The 16,514-nt window shown below is 42.5% G+C and overlaps 1 protein-coding gene across 3 annotated transcripts in view; it reads right to left on the reverse strand.

Annotated features, from left to right (window-relative positions):
* Positions 1-16,514, reverse strand: part of LOC138364223 (leukocyte elastase inhibitor-like) — a 68,297-nt gene that overhangs the window by 4,574 nt on the left and 47,209 nt on the right. For all 3 annotated transcript variants that reach the window (XM_069323544.1, XM_069323542.1, XM_069323543.1), the window contains exons 2-5: positions 12,664-13,008; positions 10,805-10,934; positions 4,661-4,904; positions 2,229-2,506 (exon numbers count right to left, since the gene is read on the reverse strand). In XM_069323544.1, coding sequence (XP_069179645.1) covers positions 2,229-2,506; positions 4,661-4,904; positions 10,805-10,934; positions 12,664-12,986 — 975 coding nt within the window. In that variant the 5' untranslated portion in view covers positions 12,987-13,008. The remainder of the gene's footprint in view (positions 1-2,228; positions 2,507-4,660; positions 4,905-10,804; positions 10,935-12,663; positions 13,009-16,514) is intronic.

A 16,514-nucleotide genomic window follows, 5' to 3' on the forward strand; every position in this document is an offset into this window, starting at 1 on the left:
GCTGTTCAGAGGGGAAATGCGTGCTGTATCTTGGGTACGCACCCGACCCCCGAGGAACTGGACGAGGTCTTCGAACACTGATTGGTATATTGTTATATAAGTGTGTGTTTTCTGTAAACTGTAGCATTACAATAAAATCAAATAAAAAAACAAAATAATAGGGGTGGTAGGAGAGGAAAAGATTAAAGTATTTAGTGAGAATCCACAAGGTCTTCTCTGAACACTATTTATTTTCTTCTTCGAGGATGTGGGTCCCTTTAATTAAACCAGTGGTGGTACCCTTATATATATTTTAAATATATATTACAGTATATATATATATATATATATATATATATATATATATATATATATATATATATATATATGTATATATATATATATATATGTATATATATACATATATATATATATATATATATATATATATATATATATATATATATATATATATATATATATATATATATATATATATATATATATATGTGTGTGTCGTACCTAGTAGCCAGAACGCACTTCTCAGCCTACTATTCAAGGCCCGATTTGCCTAATAAGCCAAGTTTTCATGAATTAATTGTTTTTCGACTACCTAACCTACCTAACCTAACCTAACCTAACTTTTTCGGCTACCTAACCTAACCTAACCTATAAAGATAGGTTAGGTTAGGTTAGGTAGGGTTGGTTAGGTTCGGTCATATATCTACGTTAATTTTAACTCCAATAAAAAAATTGACCTCATACATAATGAAATGGGTAGCTTTATCATTTCATAAGAAAAAAATTAGAGAAAATATATTAATAAAAGAAAACTTGGCTTATTAGGCAAATCGGGCCTTGAATAGTAGGCTGAGAAGTGCGTTCTGGCTACTAGGTACGACATATATATATATATATATATATATATATATATATATATATATATATATATATATATATATATATATATATATATATTCGGCTGAAGTGCCGAATTCGGTAAAGTGCCTCGTTACCCTTATTAATTTAGTTTATATGATTAACAATGCACAAACAACAGGGCTCCATCAAGGAGCATATAATCTCCTCACACAACCAGACCATCACCAGAGAAATCTTAACAAGCAACACATAAATTATTGACATATACAGCGACAACAGGAGACTCGACATCAGCGAGGCCCTACACATAAAAAAGTCAAAACGAGCAATCAACAGCCCATTAACACATAGTTACTTTCGACGCACTTCAAGAACCCGAACCAACATGGAAGCAATTAGATAAAATATTCAATGTACCCATTGATTCATGTTCTATCACCTCACCCCAAAAACGAATATAAACATTAACAGAGTATGTAAAATTGTCTTTGAAAATGTAAGAAGTGTCTTGCGAAACGCTTCTAGGCATCATACTATAAATAAAGTTTGAAAATGAACTTTTGGAGAGTTAATTTTTGAAATTCCCTCGACAGAGAAGAAAAACATAAGAAATATTGAGAATATAGAATCATTCTGTGTTATTATATAGAATCGTCTATATAATGACACAGACTGTAACATAACCAGAATTCATATAACTATCACCTCACCATAAAGCGATAAAATAAAACTGATGAAGTTGCATTTCAGACTGCAATATGGTGGGTGCGCGGCAGCACAAGGGGGGGGGGGGCTACTATCAAGATGAAAGTACGTATTTCTACGTTTAAATAAAGTACAGGCTAGATCATTTTTAATTATGACGAGAGTTCCATATATTGGGTCCATTTTTTTAGTTGCATGACGTGCTTGGAATCTTTATCTTGTCTGACTCTGGGAATACCAGAGAGAGATTGACTTTTAGTGTTCATGGGCTCTATTGCATCTGTCCAGAAAGAGTTACAGAAGAGGATTAGAATTTAGGAATAAGGTTTTATAAGTGTAAATAGCACAAGGGAAAGTGTGGAGTGTTTTGTTTAGCATGTTCAGGGATTTAAACAGGTGAGCTGCGTGTTGTCTGAAGACAGAGTTTGTTATAACTCCGATAGCTGATTTTTGTAGGGTGATGATGGGCTTGAGTTAATATACCGTGGTTAAACCCCATACACAGATACCGTATGTAAGAGATTGATTAGTGAGTACTGAAAAGACATCTGAGTTTTGAGAATTATGGTATATGGCTGTACACCTGTTCAACCAGGCCACATATGTAATGACTTATATGACTGACTGAATGACATATATAACGCTTCTTAAAGTAAACTAACCCGCTTGAGGTTGTCCTTGAGGGCGTAGTCCACTTTGATTCTGGGCACCTCCACTGTCACCTGCCGGGGTGACATGTCACCGACGGCGGAGCGAAGAGCAGCGGGGGTGAGGCGGGACAGGAGGCCGTCCAGGCCCAGGTGTGGACTGGCCAGGTGTGGTTGGCCCAAGTGTGGACTGGCCAGGTGTGGAGCGAGGTCAGGCAAGAGGAGGAACATGGACCAGCTGCCACCAGAGTAGGGCAGCTCCAAGAGACTCGCCCCCAGCACACTGGACTCTCCTGTTCAGAACAACTTGGAAGTTGTATCTCAAAGCTACAGCTGCATTGTTTACTTATACAATAGTTATATGTATATATTATACATGCATACATATGTATATATGTAAGTTTGAATAAGTAACAGGTTCTTACTAATACACTGTATGAGAAAATCCGTAGGAGTCGTGATAAGGGTTCGAACCAGTGCGGTGAGTGTTCCCCACGCACACACCTTAGCCCACTAGGCCACGACATGGTTAATGTAGTTGACTAGGGCGTGTGTCAGGGTACACCCGCCGCATGGGTTCGAATCCTCAACACAGCTCTGACGGATTTTCTCACTCACACATCTGAATATAATATAACTCTCTGAAAATAGTGCACATGTGTGTTTACTGGTGTCATGTGTGTGTTTACCTGGTGTCATGTGTGTGTTTACTGGTGTCATGTGTGTGTGTTTACCTGGTGTCATGTGTGTGTTTACCAGGTGTCATGTGTGTGTTTACTGGTGTCATGTGTGTGTTTACTGGTGTCATGTGTGTGTTTACTGGTGTCATGTGTGTGTTTACTGGTGTCATGTGTGTGTTTACTGGTGTCATGTGTGTGTGTTTACTGGTGTCATGTGTGTGTGTTTACCTGGTGTCATGTGTGTGTGTTTACCTGGTGTCATGTGTGTGTTTACCTGGTGTCATGTGTGTGTTTACCTGGTGTCATGTGTGTGTTTACCTGGTGTCATGTATGTGTTTACTGGTGTCATGTGTGTGTTTACCAGGTGTCATGTGTGTGTTTACCTGGTGTCATGTGTGTGTTTACTGGTGTCATGTGTGTGTTTACTGGTGTCATGTGTGTTTACCAGGTGTCATGTGTGTGTTTACCAGGTGTCATGTGTGTGTTTACTGGTGTCATGTGTGTGTTTACCAGGTGTCATGTGTGTGTTTACTGGTGTCATGTGTGTGTTTACTGGTGTCATGTGCGTGTTTACTGGTGTCATGTGTGTGTTTACTGGTGTCATGTATGTGTTTACTGGTGTCATGTGTGTGTTTACCAGGTGTCATGTGTGTGTTTACCTGGTGTCATGTGTGTGTTTACTGGTGTCATGTGTGTGTTTACTGGTGTCATGTGTGTGTTTACCAGGTGTCATGTGTGTGTTTACCTGGTGTCATGTGTGTGTTTACCTGGTGTCATGTATGTGTTTACTGGTGTCATGTATGTGTTTACCTGGTGTCATGTATGTGTTTACCAGGTGTCATGTGTGTGTTTACCAGGTGTCATGTGTGTGTTTACCAGGTGTCATGTGTGTGTTTACCAGGTGTCATGTGTGTGTTTACCTGGTGTCATGTGTGTGTTTACTGGTGTCATGTGTGTGTTTACTGGTGTCATGTGTGTGTTTACCAGGTGTCATGTGTGTGTTTACCTGGTGTCATGTGTGTGTTTACCTGGTGTCATGTATGTGTTTACTGGTGTCATGTATGTGTTTACCTGGTGTCATGTATGTGTTTACCAGGTGTCATGTGTGTGTTTACCAGGTGTCATGTGTGTGTTTACCAGGTGTCATGTGTGTGTTTACCAGGTGTCATGTGTGTGTTTACCTGGTGTCATGTGTGTGTTTACTGGTGTCATGTGTGTGTTTACTGGTGTCATGTGTGTGTTTACTGGTGTCATGTGTGTGTTTACTGTTGTGTATGGCAGGCAGCGAGTGACGGGTGTGTATGGCAGGCAGCGAGTGACGGGTGTGGATGGCAGACAGTGAGTGACGGGTGTGGATGGCAGACAGTGAGTGACGGGTGTGGATGGCAGACAGTGAGTGACGGGTGTGGATGGCAGACAGTGAGTGACGGGTGTGGATGGCAGGCAGTGAGTGACGGGTGTGGATGGTAGGCAGTGAGTGACGGGTGTGGATGGCAGGCATGGACAGGTGTGGATGGCAGACAGTGAGTGACGGGTGTGGATGACAGGCAGGTAGTGACAGGTGTGGATGACAGGCAGGTAGTGACGGGTGTGGATGACAGGCAGGTAGTGACGGGTGTGGATGACAGGCAGGTAGTGACGGGTGTGGATGACAGGCAGGTAGTGACGGGTGTGGATGACAGGCAGGTAGTGACGGGTGTGGATAACAGGCAGGTAGTGACGGGTGTGGACGAAGGTGTGGAGTGAGACAATGTACACCACACCTACCGTATCTGAGCCTAGTAGACAGGACCATGGTGGGTACGTGGGTGAACCGGTGCAGGTGGGTGAAGAACCTAGCGAGGGCGGTGTCGGGGACGGGGAACCGCTCCACCCAGGTGCCCCTGAACGCCGCGGCGCTCACTAGCACCATCAGGGCGTTCTGTAGGTCGTCAGGCTGCACCAGATTCCCCAGGCGACCTTGCGTCCACTCAGACACCATGCGGTTGATCCCGGCAGCTGCCTCACGGTACTGTGAAGAGGTGAGGACACGTGGGTCACTATAGGTACTGTGGGGCAGGTGAGGACACGAGGGTCACTATAGGTACTGCAGGTGAGGACACGTGGGTCACTATAGGTACTGCAGGTGAGGACACGTGGGTCACTATTGGTACTGTGGGGCAGGCGAGGACACGTGGGTCACTATAGGTACTGCAGGAGAGAACACGTGGGTCACTATTGGTACTGTGGGGCAGGCGAGGACACGTGGGTCACTATTGGTACTGTGAGGCAGGTGAGGACACGTGGGTCACTATTAGTACTGTGGGGCAGGTGAGGACACGTGGGTCACTATTAGTACTGTGGGGCAGGTGAGGACACGTGGGTCACTATTGGTACTGTGGGGCAGGTGAGGACACGTGGGCCACTATAGGTACTGTGGGGCAGGTGAGGACACGTGGGTCACTATAGGTACTGTGGGGCAGGTGAGGACACGTGGGTCACTATTAGTACTGTGGGGCAGGTGAGGACACGTGGGTCACTATTGGTACTGTGGGGCAGGTGAGGACACGTGGGTCACTATTGGTACTGTGGGGCAGGTGAGGACACGTGGGTCACTATAGGTACTGTGGGGCAGGTGAGGACACGTGGGTCACTATAGGTACTGTGGGGCAGGTGAGGACACGTGGGACACTACTGGTACTGTGGGGCAGGTGAGGACACGTGGGTCACTACTGGTACTGTGGGGCAGGTGAGGACACGTGGGTCATTATAGGTACTGTGGGGCAGGTGAGGACACGTGGGTCACTATTGGTACTGCAGGTGAGGACACGTGGGTCACTATAGGTACTGTGGTGCAGGTGAGGACACGTGGGTCACTACTGGTACTGTGGGGCAGGTGAGGACACGTGGGTCACTATAGGTACTGCAGGTGAGGACACGTGGGTCACTACTGGTACTGTGGGGCAGGTGAGGACACGTGGGTCACTATAGGTACTGTGGGGCAGGTGAGGACACGTGGGTCACTATAGGTACTGTGGGGCAGGTGAGGACACGTGGGTCACTACTAGTACTGTGGGGCAGGTGAGGACACGTGGGTCACTATTGGTACTGTGGGGCAGGTGAGGACACGTGGGTCACTATAGGTACTGTGGGGCAGGTGAGGACACGTGGGTCACTATAGGTACTGTGGGGCAGGTGAGGACACGTGGGTCACTATAGGTACTGTGGGGCAGGTGAGGACACGTGGGTCACTATAGGTACTGCAGGTGAGGACACGTGGGTCACTATTGGTACTGTGGGGCAGGTGAGGACACGTGGGTCACTATAGGTACTGTGGGGCAGGTGAGGACACGTGGGTCACTATAGGTACTGTGGGGCAGGTGAGGACACGTGGGTCACTATAGGTACTGCAGGTGAGGACACGTGGGTCACTATAGGTACTGCAGGTGAGGACACGTGGGTCACTATAGGTACTGCAGGTGAGGACACGTGGGTCACTATAGGTACTGCAGGTGAGGACACGTGGGTCACTATAGGTACTGCAGGTGAGGACACGTGGGTCACTATAGGTACTGTGGGGCAGGTGAGGACGCATGAGTCACTGTACGTGAACTTGTTCCTTTTTTTTATTAATACATTAGGTACATCTGTATTTGTGCAGCTACCCTAGACTATATGAAGGGGAGTACAGTGTGTCAAAAAGCTAGCTACGTGATACTAAAAAATCCCTATCACACATGATGGTTAGTCATACAGAGGCATGTGATAAGTAATCTGCACTGACAGACCCTAGGTGCATTATGAGGATATCATCAACACAAGAGTGAATAAGGCAGCAGTGATACTAAAAGTCCCCATCTCGCAGGATGGTTAATCATACAGGGCCATATGTTCAGTATCCTGCACTGGCAAATTCTGGGTACACTGTGAGGATATCTTCAAGAACACGAAAGTGAATAAAGTAATTGCAAAGCTCCAGGTACCTCAAGCCAATTGGTCTGAAAGGTCTAATAACTGGGCATTCGGCGTTGTAGTGTGGGAGATCATGCCGCAGTTCCTGCTCACAGAGTTTGCACCTGGAGTGCTCATGATTGGGAGACCCGTCACCTGTAACCACCTGCCACAGGTAACGGTAACCCAACCTGATCCTGGCAACCACTGTGTCGCACAGTCTGGTGGACGTTTTGTGCTGCCCATAGATATAGGTTTCAGATCTGAACAAATCATAGCTTTTATACTAGTGCTTTCAGGTCGTTGGGAGTCAGCAATTTCTTTCCTATCAGACCTGAGTGTTTGGACCAATATAGTTTTGACAGCAGAGATGGGGATACCTAGATCTAATTCAACTTTATCTTTGTTGCACGCTAATTTGGCTGCAATGTCTGTCTCATTATGATGGGTTATATTTATGTGTGATGGTATCCATACAAAGGAGATTCGAGACCCTTTACTCTGTGCAGCAATTTGGTCATTTATAATTGGTAGTATGAGGTTCTTGCTGTCGATCTTCCAGGAGAAGTTTTCGATTGCTTGAAGAGCAGACTTTGAATCACAAAATATTATTCCTCCTCCAATGTTTTTTAATGTACTGGTAGCTAGGTGCAATGGTGCTAGTTCTGCTTGTGTGGAGGTCAGCCAGTTGTTTACCCTGACACTGACAGACTTTGTGCAAATATTATTTCTATAAAACCTACATGCTGCTGCAGTCCGTCCAGTAGAAGATTGGACTGAGCCGTCGGTGTAGACACAGTGCTCGTGAGATCTTAAATTCTCGATGGAGGAGGCAATTGTTTCAAGTGTGACAGCTTTGAGAAGAGCAAGATTCTCATTATCTTTCTTGGTGACAGGTGTGTATGATACTTTAATGGTGGGGTACAGATAAAGAGGAATATCAGAGACAGGTAGATTGCACTTAAAAGAAATGTTGAGTTTAATGAGATTGTAGGCATTTTTTTCTCAGCCATTTATCATAAAAGGAGTGAGTTGGTATGTCGGCACCAGTCAATAGGGTGTTAACAGCACTAAATAATTTGTCTCTGAGCAATGCAGGAGATGTAGGGTCTCTCATGACTTTAAGGCAAAAGGTGGTGTTGACTTGCATTATTCTCTCTAGTATGGTTGGAAGTTTCAGTTCTTCCCTCATGTTGATGATTCTTGTGCATCTTGGGGCACCAAGAATTATCCTCATGGCCTCATTCTGTACTACTTCAACTTTGTCCAACACAGAGGAGGGGAAATTAAGTGCAAAGCACTATAATCAACGAGAGATCTAACAAACATCATATAGAATAGTCTAGCATATTTAATATTGATACCAATACTCTTACCAGTAAGTGTTTTCAGTGGTTTTAGTCTTTCTTTTAACCTATGGTGAAGATCGTTTACAATGTCACTGTTAATACCAACTCCAAGGTATTTGTGCTGCCTACACGTTTCAATGTTCTGGTTGTTGACCTTGAAAGTTATTGGGACATGAGTTTTCTCTTGGGGATGGAGAACTCTGGATTTAGTTATAGAGATAACAAAACAACCTTCAATGTTTTAGCAGCGAGTGAATCCAGTAGAGCTTGCAGTCTAGTTTGGGTATTTGGAACAATGCATATGTCATCGGCATAAATGATGACGGCTTCGTCAGGTAGTGTGGGAATATCATTAGTTAATTTGTGCATCAGAACATTGTACAGTGTAGGACTTAGCACTCCACCCTGGGGTGTACCCAACTCAAAGGGTGCACAAAGTTTACTTTTGACACCCTTGAAAAGGACTGAGGCTGTTCTGTTACTCAGGTAACCCCTATCTTACTTATGGTATCTGTGCATGGGGTTCAACCTCTGCAAACTACCTTAAGCCCATCATCACCCAGCAAAAATCTGCTATCAGAACAATAACAAACTCGGCTTTCAGACAACACACAGCTCCCCTGTTTAAATCCTTAAACATGCTAACCATAAATTCACTCCACACATTCTCTTGTGTCGATTACATTTACAAATCCCTTTTCTTACGTGCAAACCCTGGTCTGAAACTCTTCCTGGATAGATGTAATAGAATACACAATCACCACACCAAACATAACTATCTCTTTGATATCCCCAGAGTCAAACTTAATCTGTATAAGCACTCTATGCAAATAAAGGGACCTAGTCTATGGAACTCACTCCCTAACGAATTGAAAAGCTGTCCAACTTTTGCCTTATTCAAATATAAAACCAAAAAGTACCTAATTTCATCTTCATAGTTTCCTACCTAGTACTTTAAACTCGCTCACTATCCAGTGCAAGTTTATAATCTGTATCTGACTCTGTATCCACTGTATCTGTATTTTGTGTTACCCAAGCCCCCAATCTATGTACCTAAGCCATATAACTTTACCATTGTATGCATTGATATCTTTATCATGGTTGTTATATTGAACACATATTGTGTGCTACGCAATCCCCCAATATATATACCTAAGCCTTACAACTTTACCATTAAACATTGCTGTCATCTTATATGTGCTATCAGTGTGTTTTAATGTACTTTAATATACCTGCTAATCTCTCTCAAATTTTCATACAATGTACTGTTAACATTTTATCAATTTTGCTAGAAATTACCAACTTAATATTAAATGTTAGAATAACAACCTGCCCGAAACGCTGTGCGTACTAGTGGAATTACAAGCTTTGTATGGATACCCTCACACATAAATATAACCCATCATAATGAGACAGACATTGCAGCCAAATTTGCGTGCAACAAAGATGAAGTTGAATTAGATCTAGGTATCCCCATCTCTACTATCAAAACTATATTGGTCTAAACTCTCGGGTTTGATAGGAAAGTAATTACTGACACCCAACGACCTGAAACTTTTCGTACTAGTATAAAAAACTATGATTTGATCAGATCTGAAACCTATATCCATGAGCACCACAAAACGTCCACCAGACTGTGCGACACAGTGGTTGCCAGGATCAGGTTGGGTTACCGTTACCTGTGGCAGGTGGCTGCAGGTGACGGATCTCCCAATCCTGAGCACTCCAGTTGCAAACTCTGTGAGCAGGAACTGCGGCATGATCTCCCACACTACATCACCGAATGCCCAGTTATTAGACCTTTCAGACCAGTTGGCATGAGGTATCTGGAGCTTTGCAATTACTTTATTCACTTTCGTATTCTTGAAGATATCCTCAGTGTACCGAGAATTTGCCAGTGCAGGCTACTAAACATATGGCCCTGTATGACTAAGCATCCTGCGAGATGGGGACTATTATTACCACTGCTACCTTATTCACTCTTGTGTTGATGATATCCTCACACTGCATCAAGAGTCTGCTAGTGCAGGCTGCCTATCACATTACTGTATGACTAACCATCCTGTGTGATGGGAATTTTTTAGCATCACCTAATTAGCTTTTTTGACACACTGTACTCCACTTCATATAGTCTAGGGTAGCTGCACTAATGTAGATGTACCTCAAGTATTAATAATAATAAAAAAAACAAGAATGTAAACATCATGCCATGTACTCTCATAAACCCAATGTAACTTCTTGTAAATAAATAAATAAATAAATAAATAAATAAATAAATAAATAAATAAATAAATAAATAAATAAGTCATCTGTAGCCTAAGGTAAGAACTGTAGCCTAAGATAAGAACTGTTGTCTAAAACAGGAACTATAGCCTAAGTGTTGTGAGTAAATATTATGATCTAGCAGGAGGAGATAATTAAATCTAATTCTGACAGTTTAAATGCGGATATAATATAAATAGTTGCGTTGAGTGCAGCAGAGTCGTAAGACGAAGCTCAGAAGCTGAGGCCCGGCCCTGCAGGAGCAATTAGGTGAGGACATATGCGTAAATCATTTTGATAATATTAAAAATAAACTGTAATCTCCTGGTCACACCGGGGATGAAAATTTCAAGTAAATGGCACAACGTACTTGGAGAAAGTCTACAGTACTGAGCTCGTCAGTGAGACGGTCGGCGACGCACTGGTTCAGGACCAGTCGAGGGTCCACGAAGACTCGGTTGACTACCGCTAGGCTGCTGTTCCCGGCATCCTCGCCCCACCTGTCAAGTTCAAGTTTTTTGAGACCTTACATAATATTCAGCTGTGAAGGAATGCAACTTACTGGCGGCCTCTGGTATGCATTAATAAAGAGACCAACAAATGATATTAGCCATATCTGCCTTACTAAGGCCTACATATCAAGAGTTACATGAAGTTCTCTATCTTCACCCAAGGTTCTGTGATTCCAATACTATTTAATGTTTTTTGTGCACACAAGTACACATAAGTCATTTGTATTTACAACATAATTATGTGTAACATATATTGTAACATTTGTATTTATGTGTAACATATGCTACCACCCTGTATTTGCAACATAGTGATAGCATACAAATATGGACTTCACAGGTTGCACCGTGGAAGCTGCAAAGGCTGCCTTTCAAGACACAATGACAAAGGTAATGATATCATCAAGAGGAGCCTTGCCTCAGCTCAGTGCCCAGCAGAGAGAGCACCTAGCATCCTAACAGCCCAAATCCCGGATGATCCTGCACTTTGCCCAAGTGGCATCATAATATTCTCCTGGAAGAGGGGCAATCAGCTGGTGTGGGACTACACATGCATCTGCCCTCGCTGACTCCTATATACACCTCGGTGATGATCATACGAGTGGTGCAGACAACCATAAGAAAACAGGAAATCAAACAAGTACAGGCAACTGGGGAGTCAGTTTGCCTTTATCCCCATAGCATCTGAGACGCTCAGCCCCAGCGGCAGAAGTGCCTTGAGCTTCCTTGAAGAATTGGGTTCCAGGCTTGTTGATATCACCAGAGGCCCACGAGCTGCGAATTTTCTGTTTCAGCGCCTCAGTGTGGTAATCCAGAGAGGAAACGAATGATGTGTCCTTAGTTCTTGTCCAGAGGCAGAGGAGCTCCAAAAGATCCAAAATTTTTAACCTTCCATTGTATTCACCAATATATAATAAATGTAACCCTTAAATTCCAAATCAAGCAAAACAAAACACAAAGGGAAGGGGGGGGGGGAACACAAAGGGAAGGGGGGGGGGGGAAACACAAAGGGAAGGGGGGGGGAAACACAAAGGGAAGGGGGGGGGGGGAATAGGACAAAAGAACATGGAAACCGCAATGGAGGGATCCAAAAATCCCCTCTAATGTGTTCTTTCACCGAGGCTATGGGTCCCCTTCTTCCGGTCAATATCCCCTTATATATACATATATGTATATACAGCTAATCCTCCTGTTTTGGTAGTGCTTATAGGAAAGATGAGGTCTATAGTACATTTAACGATATACAACGCAATTAGAAAGTAGAAATCGGTATAATTGAATTTGACAAACCGGGAAACGATTTTCAACTGATGTTTCAAAGATAAACTAGATAACCATCCTAGGCCTAATACACGCTATCCGAGGCCTAATATAGTACATATGTGTGCTATACTAGGCCTAATAATATTTAAGTTAGTTTCTTAGCTTAATTTTTTCGGACGTATATAATATACAGGCTGCCTGTCCTTGACAAAATCTATTATTATTATTTCATAGTTTTACCTCAATATTTGTCTACTACTTACCCTGCTCTGTCATCATGTTTAGAACATAAGAACGGAGGAAACTGCAGCAGACAAGGCAGCTCCAATGTGTATGCACCTTGTATATGGACTGGAGACTCTCATTGTGTGACTGGCTCACACACACACACACTGTTGGAAGTACATAGAGTAAGAGTCTTACATACACAATATGAGACTCACTACAAGGGGCTCACATGTGCTGCAGGAGTCTCCAGGTACCGAGTGCTGACGATTTGTCGTGGAAGCCTAGGACCTGCTCCATCTGGCGCTGTGTCCTGCCAGAGGACGCCAGATAGGCCAGCAGGAGGCCGCCCCACACACTCTCAGGTGAGATCACCACGTTGCTCTCAGGGGAAGACCTCGCGTACACCTCCCTGAAGAGGTCCAGGGAGAAGCGGAGCCTGTCGGGGGCGTGGAGATCAGATGTCGAGGACAGGCCATCGTTGCCGCCGGCAATAATACACTCACTGCCTACTACCTCTCGTACGGTCACTATCATCACTATCACCACTATCATGGTGCTCGTCCACTTCACCTTCCTGCAACACAAACACCACATGAGTAACACCACCAAGTTACCTGCCATAAGTTATCACAATAAAAAACTCTCACAAAAATTTAAGCAAGCCATCTCAGGAGGCCTCCGTGCTGTTGCTGTCTCCACTCTTCTTCATTCAACACTCATAATTTTTTTTTTAATAAATTCTTTATATTATAATGCGGACTACATTTAGTTTTAATATGTGACGCCCATATGTAAAACTAGCATGAAACAGCATTGATTAGTATAGGCTTATAAGCTGAAGCCTCAGTGAGAAAATCAGTAACAGCCGTGATGAGGACTCAAACCTATGATGTTGGTACGGTCGTTTAAGGTGTATGCTCGAAAGTACCCAGAGCATAGGTTCGAATCCTCCTCACAGCTCCTACTGATTTTCTCAGTGATATATTACTTTATTGTGATTTCGCTGTGCATTGATGCCTCAAATTGTATTTTCTGTCAGCAGCAGGAGTCTGAGTGGCTCCTGCTGATGGTGTTAAACAAATCGAAAAATGAATGTCACCATACCAGAGAAAGTATTTGCCAGGGTCTTAAAAGAATATGAAGATGAGCTTTGTCAACCCGTTGATTTGTTCAGATCTGAAACCTATATCTATGGGCAGCACAAAACGTCCACCAGACTGTGCGACACAGTGGTTGCCAGGATCAGGTTGGGTTACCGTTACCTGTGGCAGGTGGCTACAGGTGACGGATCTCCCAATCCTGAGCACTCCAGGTTCAAACTCTGTGAGCAGGAACTGCGGCATGATCTCCCACACTACATCACCGAATGCCCAGTTATTAGACCTTTCAGACCAGTTGGCATAAGGTACCTGGAGCTTTGCAATTACTTTATTCACTCTCGTATTCTTGAGGATATCCTCATATTGCCCCCAAAATTTGACAGTGCAGGCTACTAAACATATGGCCCTGTATGACTAACCATCTTGCGAGATGGGGATTTTTTTACCACTGCTGCCTTATTCACTCTTGTGTTGATGATATCCTCAAAATGCACCCAGAGTCTGCCAGTGCAGACTGCCTTTCACATGCCTCTGTATGACTAACCATCCTGTGTGATGGGGATTTTTTAGCATCACGTAGTTAGCTTTTTTGACACACTGTACCTCCCTTCATATAGTCTAGGGTAGCTGCACAAATACAGATGTACCTCATGTATTAATAAAAAAAAAAAGTCAACCCGTAGAGGTAAGTGCAGTCGCGTCACAGCCGTAAGGTCCCGGGTCCAGTTCCTGTAACATTCAACGAATGAGATTTGCAAGTTTTTGTTATTGTTTTATATATATATATATATATATATATATATATATATATATATATATATATATATATATATATATATATATATATATATATATATATATATATATATATATATATATATATATATATATATATATATATATATATATATATATATATGCAACAATGATCACAAAAACACTGATCCAAGTATGCAGAATAACCACATATGAAAAATAGAAAATGCTTAACGCGTTTTCGGCTAATTCGCCTTCATCAGAGCAAAGTAGAATGAAGATAAGTTTGCTGATCAGACCTTTATATCCGCCTGGGCAGATCACCTGACCACCAAAAATAAGTGGAGGAAAGGAATTATAAGAAAGAAGGTAACTGCAGAAGGCCTATTGGCCCATACAAGGCAGCTCCTTTTAATATCTCCAAGTGCCATACGTGTTTAAATGATTGCTATATTGTTTTGACGTGCTATATTGAGGCTTCCAACTTGTACATACCCATATATATATATATATATATATGAGTTCTTACATTATTGTAAAGCCACTAGCACTCACAGCGTTTCAGGACTTTCAAGTGGTCATTTATGTAGGGTATAGAGCTTAGGGAATGATAAACATTATCAGTTGCAAAGTGAACAAAGATGAAATTGTCAAATCATTGCGTAAACAAATTTGAGTCATATGTAGTTGGAATGTAAGCCCAAAACTAAAGTATAGATGTTATAAATATGGTGCATAGGATACTGGAATTCATATCAAGACGCATTAAATATTAAACTAAATATTACTGAAAATGGACATAAATTTCATTTTAGGCTTAAAGAACATTTTGGAACCTCTTGTATGAAGAAATATTAGGATAGGGAAAATTTTTATTTTCTATAAAGTTGAAGTAAAAGGCAGCACGGAACTGAAGATTACCGCGGGTTATAGGACGCCACACAGCGGGTATTGGTAGGCTGCTGCACATATCAACGCAGCAGTATAGAACACGAGACAATCCATACATTTTGGATAGATCAGATTAAAAATTAATATTTGGTTATATACTGGTTACTAAAGAAATGCAACTTCATCAGTATAATTTATGTTATCAACGTATAATGAATGAGGTAGTTATTATGTGAATTCAAATTCTGTTACAATCTGTCATTATATTTCTAAGGACCTGCCCGAAACGCTATGCATGTTAGTGACTTTGCAAGAATGTACCACTTAATTACTAATGTGTGTACTTTCGCAACCCATTGTACCTGCTTGTATATAAATAAATAAATATATAATGCACAAGTTGCCCTGAAACATAATAGACGATTGGAAGGCGTAGGTTACACAATACAGTTGGGTGAGATTTGTGTATATATATAGGAGCTGTCCAGTATTGATCAATAGGGCTTACGTAACTTTATCTATTATAATGTTCTTATTTTCTTTCTTGTTAGGAGAGTTGACTTATCTCTACGCCTATTTTCGTCGTTCTTTGCCGAGCTGTTTCCAGGGCGATTTTATTTTTCAGGTAATGTCTTGATGGAGGTTGAGGCTGCTGTGATGTGAGAAGCTATGTCCCAAATATAAAGGGATTTTCCCTTTTTCAAAACATACAAGCATTTGCAGGTCCTTTGGCAATTCGTGAAGATTTTATAGATCATTTTGCTTGGCTGCAATGTTGGTTGAAAATTGCTCCCGTCTCTAAGATCTTTGTATTTATCACACATTTCATGAAGTAGCTTAGGCTGCTCAAAACGCAATGCGTGTTCCTGGCTTTGCAAGAACGTAAAAACACCAATGTTATGAACTCTCTCACACCTTATGTCCTTCTTGTATATAAAATAAATAAATAAATAAATCATTTATGGCATCGTTTGAAGGGAGCCGGTCGGCCGAGCGGACAGCACGCTGGACTTGTGATCCAGTGGTCCTGGGTTCGATCCCAGGCGCCGGCGAGAAACAATGGGCAGAGTTTCTTTCACCCTATGCCCCTGTTACCTAGCAGTAAAATAGGTACCTGGGTGTTAGTCAGCTGTCACGGGCTGCTTCCTGGGGGTGGAGGCCTGGTCGAGGACCGGGCCGCGGGGACACTAAAGCCCAGAAATCATCTCAAGATTGGTAAATGTTCAAAATACGTTTGGCGATTAAATGATTCCTGCCCGAGTCATTCCGCTGACAAGGTTTACCCAGTTTGGAGGTTCGCCGTACTGAATTACACACTTTTTATTTAACCATT

This window comes from Procambarus clarkii, chromosome 13 (genome assembly GCF_040958095.1).
Source record: "Procambarus clarkii isolate CNS0578487 chromosome 13, FALCON_Pclarkii_2.0, whole genome shotgun sequence".
In the NCBI taxonomy this organism is placed as follows: domain Eukaryota; kingdom Metazoa; phylum Arthropoda; class Malacostraca; order Decapoda; family Cambaridae; genus Procambarus; species Procambarus clarkii.